This window comes from Sclerotinia sclerotiorum, genomic scaffold, assembly GCF_000146945.2.
Source record: "Sclerotinia sclerotiorum 1980 UF-70 scaffold_11 genomic scaffold, whole genome shotgun sequence".
Lineage (NCBI taxonomy): Eukaryota > Fungi > Ascomycota > Leotiomycetes > Helotiales > Sclerotiniaceae > Sclerotinia > Sclerotinia sclerotiorum.
In genome coordinates this window covers 254,806-277,953 of record NW_001820825.1, presented here as the reverse complement: position 1 = coordinate 277,953, position 23,148 = coordinate 254,806, and the positions used below count along the sequence as shown (strand labels likewise).

Sequence of the window (23,148 nt, the reverse complement as noted above, 5' to 3'; positions counted from 1 at the left end):
ATTGCAATCATCATATTTACATTCTCGAATAACATTTTTCTTATTATTTTGGTAAAGTAAGGTGAGGTAAGTTAAAGTAAAATCTTAAACTAGGTAGTACTCGATACTCGATACTCGAAGAAGATAAAGCTAAAGATAAAGATACATCCGCATGATGAGCGACATCTAAAACCCTTTCCACCCTACTTCCCCCTCCGCCCTTTCGCCCTCCCACCGCCCGCCCACCCACCATACCACAACGAAACAATTCAAACCTTCCGTTTCTGCAAACTAAGCCATATATCCTCCCAATGAAATAAACCACCCAGAATAACACGTCTAGGAGGACCAGGAGTTTCTTTACTCGGTGCGCATAATTTGAAGTTGAAATTGCGGAAGAACTGTAGTCATCGGGAAATGTTAGTTGCTTGAGTGCATAGTCGAATAGAATAAGACGTACCATCAGTGGAGATTTCATCAATTCCATATAAGCGAGATCCTTGCCTAGACATACCCTCGATCCATATCCCCAAGTAAAATTATACTTTTCGAACAATTTTGTTTTTTCTTCGTCTTCAAGCCATCGTTCTGGTCGAAAAATATCGGCGTCTTCGCCGTAGATTTCTTTATCTCTGTTTGTGATGTAGGAACAACAAGTGATTTCTGTGCCGGCGGGTATGATTTTGCCATCGATTACTAGAGGAGGTTGATCGGCGGTTACTTCGCGGGGGAAAAGTGCTGGGGAGGATGGAGTGAGTCGTAGGGATTCTTTGACGCATGCTACGTAAAATGGGCAGTGCTTTGATACTTCTGCTGCTTTGGGGATTGGTTGCGAGAGATTTCCACTTGTGAATCCGGTGTCTATTTCTTTCATCATTCGAGCGTAGTCGCTAGGGGAGGAGAGGATATCGGTTAAAATGGAGCTAAATGATGTTCCTGTAGTATCGGCTCCAGCGACTAGTACAACTAGAACTTCGGCTTCTAATTCGGTTCTGCTTAATGGTTTGCCTTCGGGTGTTCTGGCTTCGAAGAATCTTGTGGTATGATAGGTTAGTTGGATTAACGGATTTTGGCGACAGGAAGAAACTCACGATTCTAAAAGGTCGAGTCGTTCTCTTTCTTTTCCCTCCTCATTTTCCGTAATCCTAGCATTAATGATCTTATTCCTCCATCTCATCAACTGACCCATGCCATTCTTCATATCTGGCGTTGCGGTAAAAAATGACTTTAGTGGTCCTGAAGTCAACCTTTCTACGAAAGGGTATAAATGTGCCAAAACACCAAAAATCTCAACTCCATCGTGTACACTTTGAATCAATCCACCCACATCCTCTTCCTTTTCCACGAACCCTAGAGCTTGCCCGAAACCCACTTCGCTGATTGTATCAAAAGCAAAATATGTGGCCCAGCTTGCCATATTCACAGGTTTCCCTGTCTCTTCGAAAATAGTTCTCAATTTCGCAAGCCATGCCGAGATGATTTTATCAACGAGGGGTTCCGCTTTAAGTATCTTGGAATATGAGTAAGGAGGTCCGACTAGCCTTCGACGAGCTGAATGTGCTTGATGGCCTCGTATAGAGATAACAGGTTCAGAGGGTAACCCTCCATTACTGTAGAATCTAGATTTAACTGCGGTGCGGTGATATATGAGGGGTAGAGCGAATGCTGATTTGACGAGAAGAGTTGTTGGTGAAATACGCAGAACAGGAGCTATTTCGGTAATAATTAGCGCCTATTGTCTAATAACATGTGAGACAATAAATAATTACCTTTAGTTTCTTCGAATAGATTTTGATATGTCGTTAATTCGCTTTGATTAAAGCTGTGAAAAGTATACCAAAGTCTGGTGACAGTGCCCCAGAATGGACCTGGATATTGTCTAAGGGGGTGGAAGAAACGATAATAGATGATTTGATAGAGAAATGGGACAATTATCCAGCCGAGTATTAATAATATTATATTGACAAAAGTCAAGTAAGAAGAGACAATTGATAATAACGTTGGAGAGTTTTCCATCGCGACGAAAATGTCGTATGTACAGTTGTGAGAGTCGGAAACCAGCTTTGCGATTAGATCGTCCAGATTAAAGATTGTGTAATAATGTAACAATGTAAAGATGCGAATGAGGTTTACGAACTCTAATAGTTAATACTCTTGATGAAAGGTAGAATATTGGCATCATATATATCACCGAATGAAGGGCGTGGACAAAGCCTTTGTGAGCCATCATCTCCTGAACATAGTTGTAACATTTCGACTCATTCTCACTAATTTTCAATCATTGTAACCTTACAGCATGCATGTATGTATCTACTCATTTCAGCTGCTACAAATCGGGAAAAGGTACTCGAGCAAGTCTTACATATTCACCCCGCTTAATGAGACATGGGATTTGGTGAGATGGAAAACATTAATTGGAATTCCTCAGGTATGTATAGATTGATATAAAAGAATAGAAGAAAGTCTTTACTGATCTGTGCAAAACTGATATCGATATTCAATGTCGATGCATGTCTTGGAATTGATGTTAAGGGGGCGGTGACCATAAATGGCGATTCTAAGGCAGAATTTAAGCTTAGAACCGAGGCTCAGACACGACTGTCAACTTCACCGAATATAACAAGTCACCACGCGCAAGTACCAAAGGTACGCGACCAGGTATTCAGTTCTTATATGCGGTTACGAAGAACCTTAGTCTCTGCCATACTGACGTCCAAATATGGTGCTAAACAGTCCTAAAGACAGATCTTCCTCACATCCAGCGCGCTCGAACAAATGACTGAATCCCAAACGAAGCCATTCACCACGATATCGACCTTGAAGATTATCGAATCTTCATAGAAACCAAGGCAATGCTATTCTAAGTTACTCGCACATGTTTCCGATACTAGACTCTACGTTCACGAAGAAGATATCACCAAGAGGATAAATCGATACGGGAAAGTCAGTCAAAACTGCAACGTGGTTATTGGGATTCATTCATATATTCTAACCACCATTCAATTCAATGTCTTTGGATTATCTAGATGGCACATTACAGCGCCATCTCCCAAGCGAAAATACAGAATCGAATTAAGCTCGAGAAAGTGGCATGAGAAATGATACAAGCTAAATCTAAAGCAAGTGAAGTCTGAGGAGTTGAAGGCACGAATTGTTTTCGATGTGATCGGCATTTAATGGCATGATGTTGTTGGATGCTATGGAATTTCTTCATTTTCTCTGCGGCACAATACATGGGTAGGAGATTTTTATGGCGGAAATGTCTTGGAGGAGACATTCCATAAGGTTATCGATTTCTTGTGCCTCAAATCTCGGATCCTTACGCCGCCATTTACACTGGCGATGTATTATAGCGAAGGTTGCTACGGAGATCTTGGGAGGATCCGATAATTTGGTGGCCATGATCACGCAACGGTTTGTTGCTTCATTTTAAGCTTGTCGATACTGTCCTTGGCTGTCCAAGCTCGAAGCTTCGTCACATATTTTCTGGGATTTTTCAACAATACATTATAGACCATTCTAGGCTCTCCGTATAGATCCTTCACATAATAATCGCATCTGGGTCTGTAAGATTTGCGAATATTCCCTATCCCGACTTAATTGATGATTCCTTTTTGTCAAAAAATAATCATCAATCTCAAGCTTTGTTGAGTTAACAGCGGAATGTCAGTCAATGGTCAAGCATTTTCCTGGGTGCTAGAATTACTGTTCTGGAATTTCTACTGAACAAACTCATCATCCGGCCACAAAAAAGCAAAATCTTCCTTTTTTTTTCAGCGTGCAGTTGACAATGTAGGAAACTTCATTGAATCTCACGTTATCGACATCGAGTAACTTGCGGTACCTCATGCGAACATTGTTATATCCCTCAGATTTCGTTTGACTTCTTGGGCCTGCAAGCTGATCCTTCTTTGCTAAAAAGGTAACGCAAGAGTATAACAAATGTGGTCCCTTTCATGCTCTCGTGAACATTTATGTCTGTATCCATTCCTGCGCCGGATGTCAGAAGTCACTTCCATTTTGGTAACTGTACCATCAGTATATCTCAGAGAATGGATCTTAACGGATTGTTCCTGCGGTGGCAGATGTACCACTTCCTTTATAATATCCTGCTTATTGTTACCATGTATTGACGGAAATTGAGAACTTACAGCTGTGCCACTAGCATCTGATTGAAACAGTATCTGCGGACTCACGAACTCTCAAATCTTCCTATCTTTATGATCAGTCTTTTCAACCTCCAGCCTGCGGTAGTCTTTGAGGACCCTTTGATCAAATTTCATTATGATCTTATGCATTTCCGTTACACTGCGGTAAGAAAACGCTAATTCATGGATTCGAATTGATGATGCCAAGTGCGAATTTCTAGGGGTGGGCGAGTCCTACACAGACATTTTGACCCAATATTGTCGCTTAGAAGCTATGAATAACCCTACGTTGAAGGAATATACGAAGATACGCCGCAGTGAAAACGTTTGAAGGATGAACGATGCAATGCAAATGCTATTTGGCGCAAACGCTGGTGTTGAAAGGCTTCACGAAGCTCCGACGGACATAACCATGGAACTGCATTTCAAAGTGCATGCATACACTGGGTTTTGGAAGCATCTAGACTAGTACTGGAACAAAATTCGATCCCATCCTAGACGCTCTTGAGGATTCAGAACGCAACCTTGTGATATGTCTTCAGCATATATCCTCACTACAGCATGTTTCTGCGTCAAACACAAAGCGCGTTGAAAAAGCTGGAGGTTATGTGTACCGGCAAATGTCATTTTCACCCGCCGAGGACAATCGGGGCAGCATCGAAGTGCCGTGAAGGGGAGAGTTTACCAAAGCAGAGTTCGTCGCCTGCTCGTAAGCCTCGGAGATGAGATCTTTTATAGATTAAAATGCGGAGTAATCACACAGTCACATACTTTGACTTATTTAACCGGGCTCCTGGTTCTTTATGTTAGCAAGTAACCCTGTAGGAACTTCACTGCATTCCGTACAAGCATATTAAGGAACCAGGTCTGCTTGGCGATTCAGTAGCATTTCCGAAGCTAATCCATATTTCAAACTTAGAGTCGTTTTTTGTGGTCGAGTTGGGTAAATGAGACAAGGATTTCCCTGGGTAGGAATCACATTTTTCGGTATTTGCGGCGATACACCCCATTTACAATTGGTATTTCAAGTTTCAACGTTGGTGTTTGCTTATCCTGTGGTCAGGCTGACGTTAGGCTTGCGCATAGAAACAAGTCAAATTTCTTGGTTATAGCCCCGCTGCCCTACTTGACTTGGGTTGCATTGCATGTGGTTAGCGCTAAGAAGCCACGTTTACAACAGTCAGCGAATAATTAATAATTATGTACTTGGTACCTGCTGCGTAACCTTCATCATTTACCCCAGAGTTTCCCCAGATTTCTCTCCACAATTGTTTACCTCTTGGCTGAAGGATTCGGAGAAATGTTGAAAAGTTTCTCCACCTACAATGAGAGTCCGAAACCACGGATCGACGGGTTCATTTCCTATTTTGCAAAACTATATTGTACAGAGTAAAATACAGGTTTCTCGAAGTAGAAATTCTACAGACACCCCTCCTTCGTTTCAATCATTGCAAAAAAGAAAAAAGGGCTAATCTCCGGGAGAGCGATAAGGTGCAAAAGTGGAATTTTTCCCGGGGAGTTACTTTTTTTGCAGATCGAATGTTTTTATCTTTCTACATCATACATCTAGGGATGAACACGGATCCACCTCGGGCCACGGGCCCACAGTTCGGCACTATTCTTAGTATTTTGAAGCAGTAATAAGGTAGTATCTTTCCGCTCTAACAGGTGATAACTGGTCTGAAAAAAAAAGATGACGTGCTATACACTTTCTTTATCGAAACCACTTTGCAGGATGGCGTCGTTCAAAGTCAGTCGCAAAGTCAGTCGTACACGCGTCGGTGGCAGATATACCGAAAATACTAGATCCAAAACTCATCCGATAGGATGAACGATTTAGGTTCGATCATGGTTCTGTATACACGACGACATGCTACCCTGAAAATGCAAGGTCCATCTATCCCAGGATCCTTCAATGGGATGAACGATAAGGTTTGTGGTTCTCTATTCCGCGGTTGCAGCTACAAAAATGCTAGACCCATCTATTTCGAACTCACTTGACAGGATGAACGACAAGGCAGGGTTTTCAATAGTCCGGATTATAGTCAATCTTCTCATTGATTTGAACATTTCTAATCAATTCAGGCATTCAAAAATTTGTTATTGTCGGATGGCAGTCCAGACTATTGACCCTGCGACAAGGTTCGTTCATGGTTCTCTATCCGCGGTTGCAGCTATCCCGAAACTACTGCATAGATATCGTTGATAGTGGAAGCCTAAGGTGCCAGATACTTTTGATAGTTGGAATATTTAAACAATTCCATATCGCCATTACGCTGATAGATACTTACTTGTGCATTGTGTTTTCTTCCATACCTCTCATCTTTTTCAAAATGAAGTCTGCTGTACTTTCATTCGTTGCCACCTCTCTATTGGCTTTGCCAGCCCTTGTTTCTGCACAATTATCTGGTACCGTTGGTCCTACCACAAGCACTGCTTCTAAAGCTGCTAAGAAAATTTGTAATATTCTTGACTATGGAGGTGTTGCTTCTGCTACTACCGACAACGGTCCTGCTATCTCAAAAGCCTGGACTGCATGTGTGTCCGGAGGTGAAGGTAGGATATTAGCCATATGCTTAGTATTTGTGTGTTACTGACTATCTCAAGTCTATATTCCCTCTGGAAGCTATGGTCTAGGCACTTGGGTCACCCTCACAGGAGGAACTGGTGTGTCTATTAACTTGGAAGGAACAATTTACCGAACTGGGTACGAAATCACCTCATTGATCAACTAATCGTGACACTTATTGACATGTATTCTTGCTAGAACTGCTGGAGGAAACATGATCTTCATCGAGCACACAACCGATTTCGAATTTTACAGTGGTAACTCTAAGGGTGCTATCCAGGGTTACGGCTATGTCTTTCATTCAGGTTAGTAATCCAAAATTCAAGCATCTGAATTCGCGAGGGTGTATGGTCTGATTTTGTCTCACCGCCCCTTGCTCGCAACAATTAATTTTGTTGGTGGTATGATCAAGGTGGTGAGACAAGAATCTGACGTTATACCTCCATATTAACAATATCTATAGCGGGCACATATGGTCCAAGAATCTTGCGTCTTTATCAGGTTACAAGCTTTTCTGTGCATGGCATTGTCTTGGTCGACTGTAAGTATTTCCTTTGACAAAATAATGGTTACCTCGTGCTAATTTCATTTTGCTAGCTCCTGCCTTCCACTTGACACTTGATACTTGCACAGATGGTGAACTGTACAATTTAGTCATTCGTGGTGGTAATGAAGGTGGTCTAGACGGTGTTGATATTTGGGGAGTCAATATCTGGGCACATGACATTGAAGTCACCAACAAAGATGAATGTGTTACAGTCAAGGTACGACATCTTCTTTTCTTATTATCCAAGAAATCCAATAGTCCGGACTGTAATCCAATAATGAGAAACTTTGGATTCCTGAATTTATTTGGGATATTCAAATCATTTGGATTATTGAAGGAATTTCGATCATTGAAACTCATGTGGTCCAATTTTTGTTTCACCGCCCTCGCACAATTAATTTGTGTAGGCAGGATAATTAGTGGCAAAACCGCCAGTCCGGACTATTGAGCACCCTACCACTACCTTACATGATCTAATTGCTTTGCAGAGTCCCGCCAGCCACATCTTAGTCGAGAACATCTTCTGTAACTGGAGCGGAGGAAGTGCGATCGGAAGTCTTGGTGCTGACACTGGTATGCTTAATTTCCCTCCTTGATTTCATTCTTCGCCTAACACTTTTCCAAGCGATCTCCAATGTCGAATACAACCACGTCTACTCCCAAAACTGTAACCAGATGATGTTGATCAAATCCAACGGTGGCTCCGGTACATTCTCTGGCGCTACATTCAACAATTTCATGGGGCACAGCAACGCCTATACCCTCGATATCGACACCGCCTGGTCAGGCCAATCCGTTGTTGCCGGCAACGGTGTCACGTACAGCGATCTTTCATTTAACCACTGGCATGGAACCTGCGCAAATGGTGCAGCTAGAGCTCCTATCCAACTGCTATGTCCTTCAGGCATCCCTTGCAAAGATATCACCATTTCAGCCTTCTACATCTGGACCGATGCAGGAAGTTCCGTCTTATATAAGTGTAATAACGCTTATGGAAGCGGTCCTTGTCTCAAGACTGGTACTACTTATACTACGTACACATCGACTGGAACTGTAACTTCTGTTCCTACCGCGTAAGTTTTCTTCCCTCTTCTCATCTTTCCCTCTTCTTTTCAAATCACCAAAACATAAATCTAACCCACCATCTAGTTCCTACGCCTACACGACCATGCCGGGAGAAATCAAATCAGGCCTAGGTCTCACAGCAAGTATCGCCATCCCAACTCATCCCGCATCATACTACCCAGGTATCGCTCCCTACAGCGCTCTCGCCTAGATCCTAGATCCCCATCTAGCATTTTGATGACTCATGCGCGGATAATCCCCGCGATATTTTCGCTGTTTGTTTGTTTGGACGTTTGGACGTTTGGTTCGATGTTTGTATATACATACCCGGTTTCTTGTTTATAGTCTTATATTTTTGAAAATTGTATATATTACCAGAAATTGTGCTGCTGCTTGTGTTGTATGTGAGGTGAATTTTGTTCGTGCGTGATGATGGTGATGTTTTATGTAGTAAGACTTACAGACTTGCATATGAGCTTGGAATTGAATATAGATCACTAGTGGATTTACTCTAGATACTTGTATGATTTTTGTTTCGGGTCTTAAGTATTACACTATTGTTGTGCTCGTCGGTGTTGAGTAATTTATCGACTTTAATTGATAGTTCTTCGAAAGAGCTAATCTAATCGCGCAGTGCAGCTACGGACAAGGAAGGTCCTTGATTAATTTCAAATGTCAGGGCTGGGCAAAGGGTAGGGTATGTCCGGGGTAACCCGGGGTAAACCCAGTTGAAAAGCTACCCTGTTGAAATTTTGTAGGATAGATTAGTTATCTTTTAAAATGCTTTAGGTGCTATGGTATTTGCGGGTATGTATTTTATGATGTTATATAGATATAATAAAGGTTATATTTGATTTATAGTTATATGATATCCAGAGAACTATAATCATATATAATAGCTTCAATTTTGAACAATAATATCAATCGATCATATAATATTTACCCTACCATTTTCTAACACCCATTGATATTTCTAGGTAACTTTTTTTTAAAACCTTTAAATCGTAGGTTGATTATCTCAAAGAGGTCAAATACCCTAAGTAGGGTCTAGGTGCCCAGCCCTAATGGAGATCAAGAGTTTAAGGTGATTTTTTGAGGAAGGACATATCGCTGTTGTCACTCTGAGACAGGCTTTTATTCCGAAAATCCTAACTTTTGGATCTGTGGAGTACTGTAGTCAACAGGCATTTCCTGGTTTCCAAGGCTCTCTTTGATACGCGTCTCCTTTTTCTGTCTCTTGTACTCAAGTTTACTCAATCACTCATGTCCATCTAATAGTGCGGGTGTGTTAACGTGGAGATTTTCGAATTCCAATCTTTGCATTGCGTCGTTCCTGGACTCTATCTCCGTATTCTTTCTCGAGACACTATGTGTCACGCCGTTTATGCTACTTCGCTCTATCCTTGGCAAGCTGCACAATTCTTTCGTGTTCTGGGCAGTACACTGGTGGTGCTGATCGCTTGCCTTGGTTTATAACCCACAGCACGTCATACAATTCCGTATTGCCATTTGCAATATCTATGAGGGCGGACGGAAATGATTCGGCGTTTGAATCTTGGTAATAATTCGATATGTACTTTGCTAGTACATTAAAATCGACACCTATTGGCAGGTCTTCCTTAGTGGCATTGAATGCTTCCACCATTAGGAATGATCAATGTCTGCCGTTCCTTTGTTTCAAACAATTCAATCCATGGGCACTCAGATTCAATTGGGGCTAACAGCAACACTTCAAAAGGTATCACCGATCTCAATTTATCTAGGCGAGTACGACGATCGTTCCATGCGTGACTATAAACTCCAAGCGATTGATTGTTGATGGCATTTCCGAGTATTTGCAATATATAATGGGAAAAGTTCTGTCGGCGAGCTGCAAGTCGACGTGAATTTCTGCTGGCTGACACCACAGGGTAGTCAGTGTAATGAAGCCTAGCACCTTTTTCCATGAAAGACCCAACACCATCGTGGTGTATTGGTTTGTAAAATGGTTTTCCTCTTCAGAGTTTGAATCATTAATTTCAGAGCCTGCCGTGAAGTTTTTCTGGCATTGAATAACGTTAACGCGCTCACCTCGTATGGTCAATGCAATGCAACGGAATCTATGTTATGCCAATTATCATGGAGGTTTGCTAGTGGTAGTCTAAGAGACATAGTGAAGAAAATTGGTGGACATGCTTCTCTAGAGAAACGCTTCGTCAACTCCTCCATCAGACAAGTACTCTGAGATTCAATCATGATAGTAGAATCTTGCGTCAACCGATAGGTAATTTCTTCAATACATTTTAGTAATAGTTGATCTCTGACCAAACATATTTAGGTTGTAGATGGGTCGCATTTCGGTTTCATCTAAAATTAATCTTCGAAGTTTTCTCTCATAATCTGAACATTAGAGAGATTGATTGGAAGAAATTCCACCGTCATGTACATCGGATTCAATCCGGTCTGGTGAATTCTCGAGGTATTTTCGATCTTGTTCGTCAAGTGTGGTGACAAGTCGTACCCCAGATTTCAATACACTCCTTATGCCTCCTTTAGCCGTTGAAATATCCGAGGATACGCTCGGAACGAACTCCTCTCCATACTTACTCCAGAAATCACGTTTTTTTCAAAGTTCCTGGCTTGATATTTCATCTTAAGGTTGCCACCCTGATATCCGAGTTCTCTAAGCGGCTTAAGTGTAAATGTAAGAAAGGTGATTGGTAGAGGGTTGGGTAAAGATGCTAGAGCATGTGCTAAGAACTTCGCTTGAACATTCAACCCATAATATAGATTCTCCTTCGATCATCACCGTTAGTGATTCGCAAAGTCCTTGAGGTGGAGTTTGATTCATGTCGACGTGATGTTATGGTATTACTTTGAAACTTACTTCCTAAGCAAGTACTAGTAATGGATAGAATGGTTGAGTTGGTTATTAATCATGGCACGGATGTCCACATATTCAGTGGGTAATCTGCATCTGATTGAAACTACTAGGTGTGACGGACGAATCTCGAGGTCAAATTTGGTTGTTCAACGTTGCATGTCAAAACTCGGTTGGAGAAGGAAAGGAGAAGTCAATCAGCTTGAGATCAGAAGTTCATTGCTGTCTTATTCAATAACTTATGCAATGCATAGAGCTAGCCCATTTTGATATATATTAACACATGAATAGCTTCAGCCACTCGTGATGTCCGCTCGATCACCATTCATTATAATCTTACGAATTAAGTCATTACTTTCAAGATAAATCATTTCATACACCCGATTTAAGAAGATAAATGAGAATGTGATTGATATGAAAATAGGAACTCAGTGTCAGATCTAGATTTGTGTTCTTAGAAGCTAATTCTTGCTCCAAAAATCTATGAAGCGGTATTGACCTGGACAACCAATGACCGAACATCATCCAATTCCTCAAAGGCCTCTTTTGAATGCGCTGCATTTGCCAATGATCTTTCTTGTTCCTATTCATGTCAGATGTTGTTCGATAATCTTTCAAAGAACTCACCTCAACTCCGCTCCAACTAACCATTCCTACAAACAATCTCCCAGGCAAGTTTACACTAACATCACTCAGAAGTTCGCATCTCCTGATTTTTTGATCCATTCTTCCTATGCTGTTACTGTCGCAATTTCTTTCGTAGCATCGTCGTGAATATTGGTTCTGAAGACGTCAATGATTGGCGACGGTAAAATATCTCTTGATGGGATATCGTACTCATAGAGCTCGGCACCCACCGGACCATCAACATAGGGCTTTATGTACGGAAGGAAAGCTCGAAATTCTGTGCTCTGGAGGAACTCGTGGAGATATTTCGAATCCTTCCATTCTATATGACATCAGTCCGGCTCACTCCACCATCACTTATCAAATCAACTCACCAATAACTAGTACTGGGTTGAAGTTAGACTCTGGTACATTCACGTCATTTTCAGTCACTATGTGACCACTTGCGCTGAGTGTAGGAGAATCGATCCAAGAGTTGGGAGAAGAGAGTGCTCAAAGCATCCCGTGTTTCCTCTGATTGAACAGATGGGATCATCATGAGTTCTGTGAAAGTCATTTTGATGATTGATCTAGATTCGAATAGAAATATATGGGTTTCCTTGCGTTTGGAACGGAAAGAATAGTAAGGTTGATTCCAAGTCCATCGAATGGTATTTATACATCATATTATTCACAATCTAGCATATTTTAGCTGCGATAGTCCAACGCAACCACCTACGATTACAAATGTAACATCTCATACTGTATAAACTCAACTACCTCATACCACACAAAACGTTTTTGGACTAAGGTTATTTATTCTTTCCTATGTTCGGTTGGAAGAATCAACAAAGTGGATTAGAGATTTACAACATTATTCCATGATGAGGAAAGTGAAGGTACAAGCTATTTCCTAGCTCCGTTCATGAAACGAAACTCATGAAGGAGGACCAATCAATAGTGCTTCACTTATGGAGAAAATGAGGTAAGGACTCGGAACTCCGCTTATATAAGGTTTCATGGCAGAACTTGCGGAACTCCGCTGAGCAAAGCGTGGTATGCGTACGTCCGTAAGCATCCACTGCGCATAACAACTTGGTTTAAAGCAATTTCGGTCTCAAATTATACTCTATTTAGACGCATATGAAGTGGATTCCTCTACATATTAAATAACTGTTGTATTCTCGGTAGGAAGTTCTACTAACGACAATGAGTATGGCTACGGTTTTAGTCTACCAAAGCAGGACTCGAAGGAAGGCGTGCGAGGGTCGTCTTAAAGCAAAAATGAGATGTGATTTATTATTGCCACATTGTTCCAGATGAGAGATAAAGAGCTTTAACTGTATTTATGTGAGTAAATTCTTCGCCTAATCGTCTCGCAAAAGCCTTACGATAGATGGGAAGCTAAAGTTATGAATCTAGGTAGATGCTGCATCAGGGTAGCAAAAATATCTTCACAAGGTCGTACATCAACTCCTGGTTCCGCCAAAAACACGGGAGCAGCACAATCTATCATTGACCCACATGAAGTTTTCCTCTATTTTCAGCCACGAGATAGTACCGATATACCAGTTTTGGAGCAACAAAATCAGCAGCTTGACCGGGATCTCACACCGTGGAACTCTGCCATTAATTCCAAACACCAATCCAATCACATCACTTAATCCTCATATCTTAGCTATCCCCATTGATACATTTCCATCACCCTACTTAACTCTCCAATACTCTCTCCGTACCACACTAAGCTCCACTCAAGCCACCTATCTTGTGACTCAAGTAAAGTCATTCGTCCCAGCTTTCGCCCTTCATTCTCACAATTCCTTTATTCACCCGCTTACTTTTCGCAACGCTGATTTGCCTCTTTCCGCATCATATGCCGACGCTCTTTCTATCTGCACACGTCCACACTCTTAAATCTCCTCAAACCTCCTCTACCCTCGATTCCAAATTATGCTGCCTTATCTCGTCGAGCAAAAAAGATAATTGAGGCACTCATTATTGGCCTTCTGGAGTCCAAGTCTTCATTCCCTACCAGATTATACGTCTTTGATCCTCGAATGGAAGGGAAAAATCAAATGCTGAGAGACATACTCCTTTGTTGGTTCAATGGAAAAATCAACTACAAATCGAATATATAGAACTCCTAGCACGAGGTATAGAGTTAGGACTACCAATAAACAACAATGACAGGGGTGATATAGAAGATTATCACAAACGATGGGTGCTTATAGAAAGTATTAGACAAACTGTTATGATAAGTTTTATGTTACAACTTGAATGCTTATATGGCGGAGTTAAAGATGGATATACAGGAAGGCTGTTACCTATTTTGTTTAGATTATCTGTTAATCCTGGCTCAGGGCGAGTATGGGAAGTTTGAGGTAAAAGATTGATGATGTTCAAGGTGAATGGAAAGATCAATCGGATTCATGTTGAGTTTGGTGAGGTTTATACATATGAGTACTGGAGTGAGGGGTGGAAACTTGGAATAATGGGAGGTGGTGAGACAGAACAGGGGATTTATGAAAGAATGTTGTTGGTAGCGTGTCCTAGAACCGGGGCGTTTGAAAAACGTGGAATAGAGATCGAGGTGGTGAATGAAGGAGCGGGTGTGACTGTTGGGGGGTTTTGAAATTGGTGTACACCTTTAGTGAGATTACTCGATTAGTTCTTTGTTAAAGTCTGTGATTCAGTTGGGGCGTCTTAATCCAATGTAGTTTGAAGAAGAAATGATGTTAGTGAGCCAGCATCTTCTGGCCCAGTTATGATCATGATGGCACTAGTAGCACATAAGACAGCTAGCTGATATTCCACTCATAAACACAACTTAGAAACTACAAGCAGCTCTGCACACAGAGCGAAAAAAAAAATAGTACAAAAATCACTCAAACTTCCTACAAAGCATAGATCAGATCCCGCTCATATATTTTCCTTCTAAAATTGATATTCCTCTCCACAACTTAACAATCTACCTATTCTGCAATCGTTACCCCTATAAAAAAACTATCATTAGGCATATCTTCGGAACTTACACACTACACTTCATGAACCTTAGCAATTGCAGACGTATTCTAAGTTCATTCTATCTATACTCCGTACAATCTTAATCGCATACTTCTTGATGACGATGCAGGGAAGGAATTAAAAAGCGGATTATCTCCCGAAATCCCTTACCTGTTATTGTAATCACCTTTCCAACTACTGTTTTGCACTTTAGACGTTATTAAATGAATTGCTAAACTCCTCGCTTAAACCCTCAATATATATGAAATATACCTCTTCAATCAAGAAATTATTTTCTATGCCTATTTTCTTTCTAACTTTCCGTCCTCCACTCTCAAATCACACCTCTTCCCTACAGGTATCCACGAATCCGCTTCCCTAGCTACCACGTCCCTCTCAACTGATTACCTCCTCATCAACAAAATACAATACGGTGCATTTCCTACTTCATAAAATCCCTTTATAATTCATTCCCCTTTATCTCCCATCCATCTTTTCTCTGATATTTTTTTTTAAAAAAAAAATTGATATTCATTATTCCTCAGACACATGTGATACTCATCTAATGTTTTTTAGAAAAAAAAAATATTCACACCAAGAATTAACACTCATACATAATTATATCTTTTCAGCTATTGATTTTGAACATTGATAAATAATTTGGATATATTACACGACAAATATATACTACAAGAAACACTCAAAATATCCAATACATCCATCCCCTTCATCAATAATACATAAAACGTTAAGCCTCCTCACATTTTTCCAACGCAGCATTAAAAATTTGTACAAACCTCCATACATCCTCATACGTGTTATATAACGGTACAGGTGCCACACGGATAACATCTGGTTTTCTCTTGTCAGCTACAATACCCGCTTCTTCTAACATATCGGAGAGAGTTTCTAAGCGTCCGGGTTTTAGTAGGACGCTTAGTTGAGTTCCTCTTGCTGAGGGATCAGATGGGGTGATGATGCGGAAAGCAGGGTTTGTGTTGGAGGGATTGGATGTTAAGAGGAGATGTTCGAGGTAGGCGGTTAGGTGGAGAGTTTTTTGACTTATTTCTTCCATGGAGGTTTGGTTGAAGATGGATAGAGCCGCACAGAGAGAGGTGAGATCTACGACTGAGGGGTTGCTGACTTGGTAACCAGAGGCACCTGGTGATGGACGGAATTCTATGGTATTGTTAATACTCTTCCAAAGAAATAAGACGGGAAAAACTTACTGTTATTCATCAAAAATCGACAACTTTGATCACCACCATACCATCCCATTAATCTATGCCTATACTTTGGTTTTTCCTCTCCTTCACTATAATCCACCTCTCCATGTCTCTCATGAATAAATGCACCGGCGATGCTTCCCGGACCCGCATTCATATATTTATACGTACACCAAACTGCAAAATCGACATTCCAATCATGAAGTTGTAATGGTACATTTCCAGCCGCATGTGCTAAATCCCATCCTACAATTAAACCCTTAGATTGAGCATATGCGGTAATAGTCTTGACATCGAAAAGTTGACCCGTGTAATATTGGATACCAGGTAGAAGGACGAGTGCAGTAGTGGAAGCATGTTCGTCAATAGTACGGAGGATTTTCTCAGTCGATATCTCATAACTTCCTTCTTCGGGCCCTATCATCACCATAGCTTCTTGAGGATTATATCCATGACCTCGAATTTGTGATTCGATAGCATAGTGATCACTTGGGAAGGCCTTCCATTCCATGATAATCTTATTTTTCTCCGGTGTAGGTGTGTAGAAAGAAGCCATTAATAAATGTAAATTCGTAGTTAAAGTACCCATCATAGCTACTTCGGAAGCTTTAGCTCCAACAATTGGAGCACATTGTTTGGAAGCATGTTCGGCGAGTAATTGCCATTGTGTTAAAGGGGAATCTTCCAAATCGCGGAAATGTCCATGAACACCAATTGATGACCATGTATCTAAATGGGCTTGAAGATATTCTTTCACACATTTAGGTTGAAGTCCTAAACTATTTCCACAGAAATATATTGAAGATTCATCGGAAAGACCTGGTCGAGAATCAGTTTATGTTCTTAAATCATGTGATGGCGGGGTAAATGTTGGAAAAAGTGCAAACGAACCTGGTTTCTCCAACTTGGTTGCTTTAATGTTGGCTTTTGATGGAATAATGAATTGATCGCGAAATCTTCGCATATGATCATTTGCATCAAGTGATTGAGCATATTCAAGTGTATTTGCTTTTGATGAGAATGTTGGTTTTTCAACCTTTGATGGTTGTTCTTCTTTTGCTATGGAGCCCATTTTGATGAGGAGTGGCAAATTCTGTAATGGTGGTAATATGATGTCGATGATGATGATGATGATGATGATGATGGATATGCAACGACTACTTAGTACTTCCTAAAGAATACTGCGCGAAACAATTGATCGGAGAAAATGAGATGGATGAATTTGATTTAATTTCAAAGTCAACTCTGATCACTTTGTATGCGCTCCCACTCTTCAAACTTTCATGAAGTCATGAAGTCATGATGTTAATATCCGCGTTCCGTCGTCCGCTTCCGTCGGAAACGGAAACGGATGAATTTAACTTTCTCCTCTCCTCCTATTCTTACGCGATAATAATCATGCGCACAGTATCACTGTTGTTTGAATGAATGGATGCCGGTTTGAGGAAATGTCCGAAGCGGTATTCCTTGTTGCCGTAAAGTAAAATATACGGACCTTACGAGTTATGGGATGGAAGTAAAAAAGTATTACTAGTATCTTCGTTTCCAGTCGAGTCTATAGAGTTTCTTACTAGTCCTTCCACCTTCATCCCGATCTTTCATGGAAAGGCAATAGTCGAAGTCCTAATATATCAAAATAATTATTGAGATACCAGTCTTTTAATTTTTTAATACATACATTCACCATCATCATGCTTGGTCCTTTAAATATCAATCTCTCCGAATATGGAGTCTCAACAAAAAATGGATTTCTTCCAGATATTAATCCTCTTCCACGATTAATTGCATATTCCGAATGGGAGGATTTAGTCGATGAAATACCATTTTTAATCAAGGAAGGATTATTCAGACAACATGCAGATGCATTACCAATTTTAGATACTTCGAATTTACAAGAGGAAGATGAATGGCGAAGAGCCTATCATTTATTATCTTTTATGACCCATTCATATATCTGGGGAGGAAAACTTCCATCAGAGGTAAATCCAAATCTCAAATGAAAATGTTTCTATGCTAATTGAATTAGATATTACCCCCTCAAATATCCAAGCCCTTCCTAGTTGTGTCATCTCATCTAGGCCTCCCACCAACCGCCACATATGCCGCCCTCAACCTTTGGAACTTCACCAGTACATCTCCCACACAAGATCTTACCGATCTAGATCATTTATCCTGTCAGCATACCTTCACCAATACACCTGATGAATCCTGGTTTTATCTCGTATCCGTTGCTATCGAAGCTCGAGGCGCAGAAGTCATTCCTCTCATGATTAAAGCAATGAACGCTGTTCGAGCAGACGAACCATCCATTTTAATATCATGTTTAGAAAAGTTTTCAACTTGTATACATGATTGTGGTATTCTTCTTGAACGGATGTATGAGCGATGTGATCCGGAGGTCTTCTATCACGTCATTCGACCATTTTTAGCTGGAAGTAAAAATATGGCTGCCGCTGGTTTACCTAGAGGTTTATTTTATGATGAGGGAGAAGGGAATGGTGAATGGAGACAGTATAGTGGAGGAAGTAATGCTCAGAGTAGCTTGATACAATTCTGGGATGCGGTATTAGGTGTTAAACATGTGCCTACACGGCCTATGGGGAGATCACAAAGTGAAGTTGTGCCGCCGAAGAAAGGTGGTCATGGTTACCTAGATGTATGTTCTCTCTCATCTTCATCTCCCTTTCCATACCACACCATGAATCCCACTAACATACCCACCCCAGGAAATGCGCAACTACATGCCCGGGCCCCACCGTTCCTTCCTCCAATACATCAGCACCAACTCCCCCATCCAAACCTACATCCACGAAACGGCCTGTTCAAGCGAAGCAAGCCAAGCTTACAACCAAGCTGTAGAAACCCTAACTAGTTTCCGCGATATCCACATTCAAATCGTTACTCGATATATCATTACGCCATCACGAAAAGCCATGGCTCAAGGTACGGAAAAGGAAAATGCGGGTTTGAATTTGGCGGTTGCGACGACGAGAAAGGGTGGGAAGGATTTTAGGGGAACGGGAGGAACGCAGTTGATTCCGTTTTTGAAACAGAGTAGGGATGAGACCAGGGATATGTTTGTGGATGTTGTGGGGAGTCCGTAGATATTGGGGAGGTGGAAGCGGAAGTAGAGGTGGAGGTGAGAGTGGAATAGAGAGATTATATTGTACATATGGGATTGGGAGTTGAAATAGGAATGGAATGGGATGGTGTTTAGATGAATTACGATAGAGCTAGCTAATAATACCCTTTATAAGATAAGATTTTAGAGGAAACTATTCAATGATGTCTATATAATTATATTGCTGATGTGTGAAGATACGAGTTTGGGATTTCAATCAATTCCTTGCTCAGCTATATTCCTTCCCATTGCTTCATGAATATCTATTGAGGACTTATAGGAGTATAGTCTATAAACTCTGTATGAAATTTGATAGAGCTAACAGTAGTATAATACTCCTTCCTTTCCAAATCATGGGATTTTCACCCACAAAGTTCAAGAATGTTATTGAATATACTTTGACTTCATATAATAAATAACCTATCTATCTAGTAACTAGCTCGCCAGAGTAGTCAGCTAGATCTTATATCCATAGAAGGTGATTCTTTACTTATCACTATATCAAGGCATAATAAATCTATATTCACCTAGATACGTTTAATGACATATAGATATCTGGTAAACGTATATACAGAACTTAGTTCAAGATTTAATTAGTTCCTCAATTTTTCAACCCATCAATTCTTCTCCACCATATTCTTCTTTCCATTGAATTACCTCAGTCAAAAATATCCATCTCTATTTATAGATATATACATATATAAATCCAATCCGTCGTCATCTATGATCACCATCTATATACGTTTATACTTGTTTATTAAGCTTTTAAAATTATATACTCAAGCCTAATAACCCTCTCTCTAAATACATCATCACCATCCATCAACCCTTTCAAACCCGTCAACCCTCTAAATCCAACAATCCCCATCATCCATCACCATCTTACCCATCAATGCTTATCATTCATCAACCCCTTAAACTCCAATCCCTTAACTCCAACCCTTTAAACCCAAACTTCTATTTATTTTCTATCCACTCTCTATTATCTACTATCTATTTCATCAATATTCCAACTTCAAGATCCAATTCATTACTATTTATCATAGACATCCATTAACCCTAAAAATCAACTCCCAAAGAACCTATCAATTCTTCAAATCTATATCATCATCTCACCCTTCAGTCCCCTAAATCAAAACCCACCCTTCTCTTCCATCCACTCAATCCATCCTATTCCATCTACATCCAACGCCGAAACCCAACCCAGCAGATATGTATATACATACATCCACCCAATCCATCACCACCACACCCACCAAACTCCTGAAATCCAACTCATCATTTATATACTAGGTACTCATCTAACTTATATACTAGGTACTCATCTAACTTATATACTAGGTACTCATCTAACTTATACCCAAAAATTCAATAAACTTGAATATATGATACCCTTCTAGCTTATAAACATACAGTAATTATCTTGAATTCAAAAAATCTAAAGTTTTAATATTTATTAATTTTATTATTATATTAAATCTTTCAAATTCATCAATATTGATCAATATTTATCAATAAATTATTATTTATTAACTCTTTAAACTCCACCCCTAAATCCAGATCCAAACCCCAATCCAACATTCTCTTCTATCCAATCCATCCAATCTCTATTTCATCTATATTCAGCTCCGAGATCTAATTTAGTAGATACATCTATACATCCTTATACCTATCCCCATATCTATCTGCATCAAAACTTAAACATATAAACATATAAACATATAAACATATAAACATATAAACATATAAACATATAAACATATAAACATATAAACATATAAACATATAAACATATAAATTCCATAACCCCTAGCCCTAAATATTTTTGATATATCATACCTCCAACCTCATCAACCTCATCAAGTTCACCATAAATTAACAATTCCAACAATATCCACTCTTTACTCATTTCATATTTCAAATTGCATATTTTCCATTTCCATTTCCAATTCATTCAATCTCATCCCCATCCCCTAACTCAAGATTATTTTATCCTCTTTAAGTTATTTAATTTTATATATAAATACCTCTTAGACTAAAGTGAAATAAAATAAATTATATAAAAATTTATAATGGCATTTGAAATTTAATATGTGTATATGATTTGATGTACTATATGATTTGTATACGATTTGTATATTATATCACTATATCACTATATCACTCCAGTATAGCAAAGAGATTCTATATCTATCAAACTCATCATCTCTTATTTATAATTTCAAACTACTAACACTCTACAAACACATCTATCTATCTGTCTATCTGCCACCAAACCATCAACCCTTCACCACCAACCCAAATCTACAATTTACTCTCCACCTTCCCCTCACCCTCCCCCTTAACAACAACAACCAACTTACCAAACTGACTCCCCACCTTCATCATACCAAACAACTCCTCAATCCCCTCTAAATTATCAATACCCCTCACAACTCTCGAAATAACCGGTTTAATCTTATGTTCATTAACAAAATGAATCATTTCTTTGAATTCTTTTCTCGATCCCATGGTTGAGCCTTTGAGTTCGAGATTCATCAGGTTGGCGGACATGGACCAGTCCATTTTGGGGGAGAGGGTCATGCCGTATTGGACTAGGGTGCCGCCGAGCTGTTGGGGGAGAGGGGGAGGATGTTAGTTTATTGTGTGTGGATGGAATGGGGGATGGGGATGGGGAATGGGGTTGAAGATGGGGGTTTGAAGATGGTGATGAAGATGGGTATGGGGAGTGAATATGGATAGTTATGGTGATGGTGGTAGAAATGGCAATGAAAATGAAGATGAAGATGGTGATGAAGATTGGTATGGAAAGTGAATATGGATGGGTATGGTGACGGTGATAAAGATGAAGATCGATATCTAGAGAGATAATTGCCCAACCCAGAAGAAAGACTGAAAAAAAAGACGAAAGAAAACAACACACCTTTAACAACTTCGTAGCTCTCCTAACAATATCACCTCCCGCCCCATCAATAATCAAATCCAACTTCTCCTTCCCAAACCCCTTCAACAAACCTTTCAATTCCTTCTCCCACCCCTCACTCTTATAACTAACACCTCCCTTCGCCCCCAAGGCCTTCGCCTTCTCAATCTTCTCCCCATCACCACTAGTAACAAAAACATTACTCCCCAACGCCACCGCAAAAAGCAAAACACTCAACGCCACACCACCCCCAATCCCCGTGACCAAAATATTCTTACCAACCCCAATATTCCCCTCTCCACCTTTAACAACCAAGGCCCTCCAAGCCGTCAAACCCACCAACGGCAAAGCCGCTGCTTCTACATCGCTCAAATGTTCCGGAGCCTCCTCTACCTCCTCCTGCTCAATAACCACCTCTTCAATCAACGTCCCAATCGGAACGGAACTGGTCCCACCTAAAATCTTATAGCCATCTACATCTTCGGGACCAAACGGATCATCTCTCCAACCGCGGCCGGGAGTAAGAATGACGCGTTTCCCGAGCCATTTTTCATCGGCTTTACTACCGATCTGGGAGACGATGCCGCAGGCATCGGCGAGGAGGGGTGTGCTAAAGGATGGAGATGGGTAGAGATGTTGGCGGAGAAACAAATCCCGGTGGTTGAGTGCCGTGGTGTGGATTTGGATGAGGAGGGATGTGGGGGTTAGAGGGGGGGTGGGATGGTTGCTGAGGTTGAGTCTGTGTGGGGTGGTTATTATGGTTAGCTTGTAAGTTTGTTGGTTTACGCGGGTTTGTGTTTGTTTGTATGTATGTATGTATGTATGTTTCTATTAGATTGGGATGGTTTCCGAAATAGGTTTCATTTGTTTTGGGGGGGGGGGGGGGAGGATGGGAGAGTGGAAGGGATGAATGGGAGGGAGCGAGATAGGATAGATGGATGGATGGAATGGAGGAAAGGAAGAGAATTGAAGAGAACACAAGTGAAATGAAACCCACGGGTAGTAAACCTGACCCGGTTTTCCCCCCTCTATCTTTTCCATCGTTATCGCCCTGGGCATGATGAAAGGATGACGAATCCCTAATAATTCCGAAGATATACC

At 40.5% G+C, this 23,148-nt stretch overlaps 13 protein-coding genes across 13 annotated transcripts; 5 read left to right on the top strand and 8 right to left on the bottom strand.

Annotated features, from left to right (window-relative positions):
- Nucleotides 1–248: 248 nt before the first annotated feature.
- SS1G_08233 (hypothetical protein) lies at nucleotides 249–1,396 on the bottom strand (the record flags this gene model as incomplete). The annotated part of the gene is made up of 3 exons (XM_001590443.1): nucleotides 249–380; nucleotides 494–1,013; nucleotides 1,071–1,396. 3 exons carry the CDS (start codon nucleotides 1,394–1,396, stop codon nucleotides 249–251), a joined length of 978 nt encoding a protein of 325 aa, XP_001590493.1.
- Nucleotides 1,397–2,005: 609 nt separating this feature from the next.
- On the top strand, nucleotides 2,006–2,820 carry SS1G_08232 (predicted protein; the record flags this gene model as incomplete). Its single annotated transcript, XM_001590442.1, has 3 exons — nucleotides 2,006–2,010; nucleotides 2,559–2,625; nucleotides 2,725–2,820. 3 exons carry the CDS (start codon nucleotides 2,006–2,008, stop codon nucleotides 2,818–2,820), a joined length of 168 nt encoding a protein of 55 aa, XP_001590492.1.
- Nucleotides 2,821–3,383: 563 nt separating this feature from the next.
- SS1G_08231 (predicted protein) lies at nucleotides 3,384–3,497 on the bottom strand (the record flags this gene model as incomplete). Its single annotated transcript, XM_001590441.1, has 1 exon — nucleotides 3,384–3,497. One exon carries the CDS (start codon nucleotides 3,495–3,497, stop codon nucleotides 3,384–3,386), a length of 114 nt encoding a protein of 37 aa, XP_001590491.1.
- A 1,095-nt stretch (nucleotides 3,498–4,592) lies between these two features.
- SS1G_08230 (predicted protein) lies at nucleotides 4,593–4,754 on the bottom strand (the record flags this gene model as incomplete). Its single annotated transcript, XM_001590440.1, has 1 exon — nucleotides 4,593–4,754. One exon carries the CDS (start codon nucleotides 4,752–4,754, stop codon nucleotides 4,593–4,595), a length of 162 nt encoding a protein of 53 aa, XP_001590490.1.
- A 1,706-nt stretch (nucleotides 4,755–6,460) lies between these two features.
- SS1G_08229 (hypothetical protein) lies at nucleotides 6,461–8,519 on the top strand (the record flags this gene model as incomplete). The annotated part of the gene is made up of 8 exons (XM_001590439.1): nucleotides 6,461–6,683; nucleotides 6,735–6,834; nucleotides 6,895–7,001; nucleotides 7,160–7,237; nucleotides 7,294–7,460; nucleotides 7,732–7,816; nucleotides 7,869–8,316; nucleotides 8,393–8,519. 8 exons carry the CDS (start codon nucleotides 6,461–6,463, stop codon nucleotides 8,517–8,519), a joined length of 1,335 nt encoding a protein of 444 aa, XP_001590489.1.
- Nucleotides 8,520–9,695: 1,176 nt separating this feature from the next.
- SS1G_08228 (predicted protein) lies at nucleotides 9,696–9,953 on the bottom strand (the record flags this gene model as incomplete). Its single annotated transcript, XM_001590438.1, has 1 exon — nucleotides 9,696–9,953. The coding sequence occupies one exon, from the start codon at nucleotides 9,951–9,953 to the stop codon at nucleotides 9,696–9,698; it is 258 nt and encodes an 85-aa protein (XP_001590488.1).
- Nucleotides 9,954–11,649: 1,696 nt separating this feature from the next.
- Nucleotides 11,650–11,819, bottom strand: SS1G_08227 (predicted protein; the record flags this gene model as incomplete). Its single annotated transcript, XM_001590437.1, has 2 exons — nucleotides 11,650–11,751; nucleotides 11,796–11,819. The coding sequence occupies 2 exons, from the start codon at nucleotides 11,817–11,819 to the stop codon at nucleotides 11,650–11,652; spliced, it is 126 nt and encodes a 41-aa protein (XP_001590487.1).
- A 400-nt stretch (nucleotides 11,820–12,219) lies between these two features.
- SS1G_08226 (predicted protein) lies at nucleotides 12,220–12,351 on the bottom strand (the record flags this gene model as incomplete). Its single annotated transcript, XM_001590436.1, has 1 exon — nucleotides 12,220–12,351. One exon carries the CDS (start codon nucleotides 12,349–12,351, stop codon nucleotides 12,220–12,222), a length of 132 nt encoding a protein of 43 aa, XP_001590486.1.
- Nucleotides 12,352–12,983: 632 nt separating this feature from the next.
- SS1G_08225 (predicted protein) lies at nucleotides 12,984–13,438 on the top strand (the record flags this gene model as incomplete). Its single annotated transcript, XM_001590435.1, has 2 exons — nucleotides 12,984–13,033; nucleotides 13,201–13,438. The coding sequence occupies 2 exons, from the start codon at nucleotides 12,984–12,986 to the stop codon at nucleotides 13,436–13,438; spliced, it is 288 nt and encodes a 95-aa protein (XP_001590485.1).
- Nucleotides 13,439–14,169: 731 nt separating this feature from the next.
- Nucleotides 14,170–14,406, top strand: SS1G_08224 (predicted protein; the record flags this gene model as incomplete). Its single annotated transcript, XM_001590434.1, has 1 exon — nucleotides 14,170–14,406. The coding sequence occupies one exon, from the start codon at nucleotides 14,170–14,172 to the stop codon at nucleotides 14,404–14,406; it is 237 nt and encodes a 78-aa protein (XP_001590484.1).
- A 1,119-nt stretch (nucleotides 14,407–15,525) lies between these two features.
- On the bottom strand, nucleotides 15,526–17,075 carry SS1G_08223 (hypothetical protein; the record flags this gene model as incomplete). Its single annotated transcript, XM_001590433.1, has 3 exons — nucleotides 15,526–15,956; nucleotides 16,007–16,822; nucleotides 16,895–17,075. The coding sequence occupies 3 exons, from the start codon at nucleotides 17,073–17,075 to the stop codon at nucleotides 15,526–15,528; spliced, it is 1,428 nt and encodes a 475-aa protein (XP_001590483.1).
- Nucleotides 17,076–17,694: 619 nt separating this feature from the next.
- SS1G_08222 (hypothetical protein) lies at nucleotides 17,695–19,107 on the top strand (the record flags this gene model as incomplete). Its single annotated transcript, XM_001590432.1, has 3 exons — nucleotides 17,695–17,982; nucleotides 18,030–18,659; nucleotides 18,730–19,107. 3 exons carry the CDS (start codon nucleotides 17,695–17,697, stop codon nucleotides 19,105–19,107), a joined length of 1,296 nt encoding a protein of 431 aa, XP_001590482.1.
- Nucleotides 19,108–21,428: 2,321 nt separating this feature from the next.
- SS1G_08221 (hypothetical protein) lies at nucleotides 21,429–23,106 on the bottom strand (the record flags this gene model as incomplete). The annotated part of the gene is made up of 3 exons (XM_001590431.1): nucleotides 21,429–21,734; nucleotides 22,048–22,786; nucleotides 23,045–23,106. The coding sequence occupies 3 exons, from the start codon at nucleotides 23,104–23,106 to the stop codon at nucleotides 21,429–21,431; spliced, it is 1,107 nt and encodes a 368-aa protein (XP_001590481.1).
- Nucleotides 23,107–23,148: the final 42 nt, after the last annotated feature.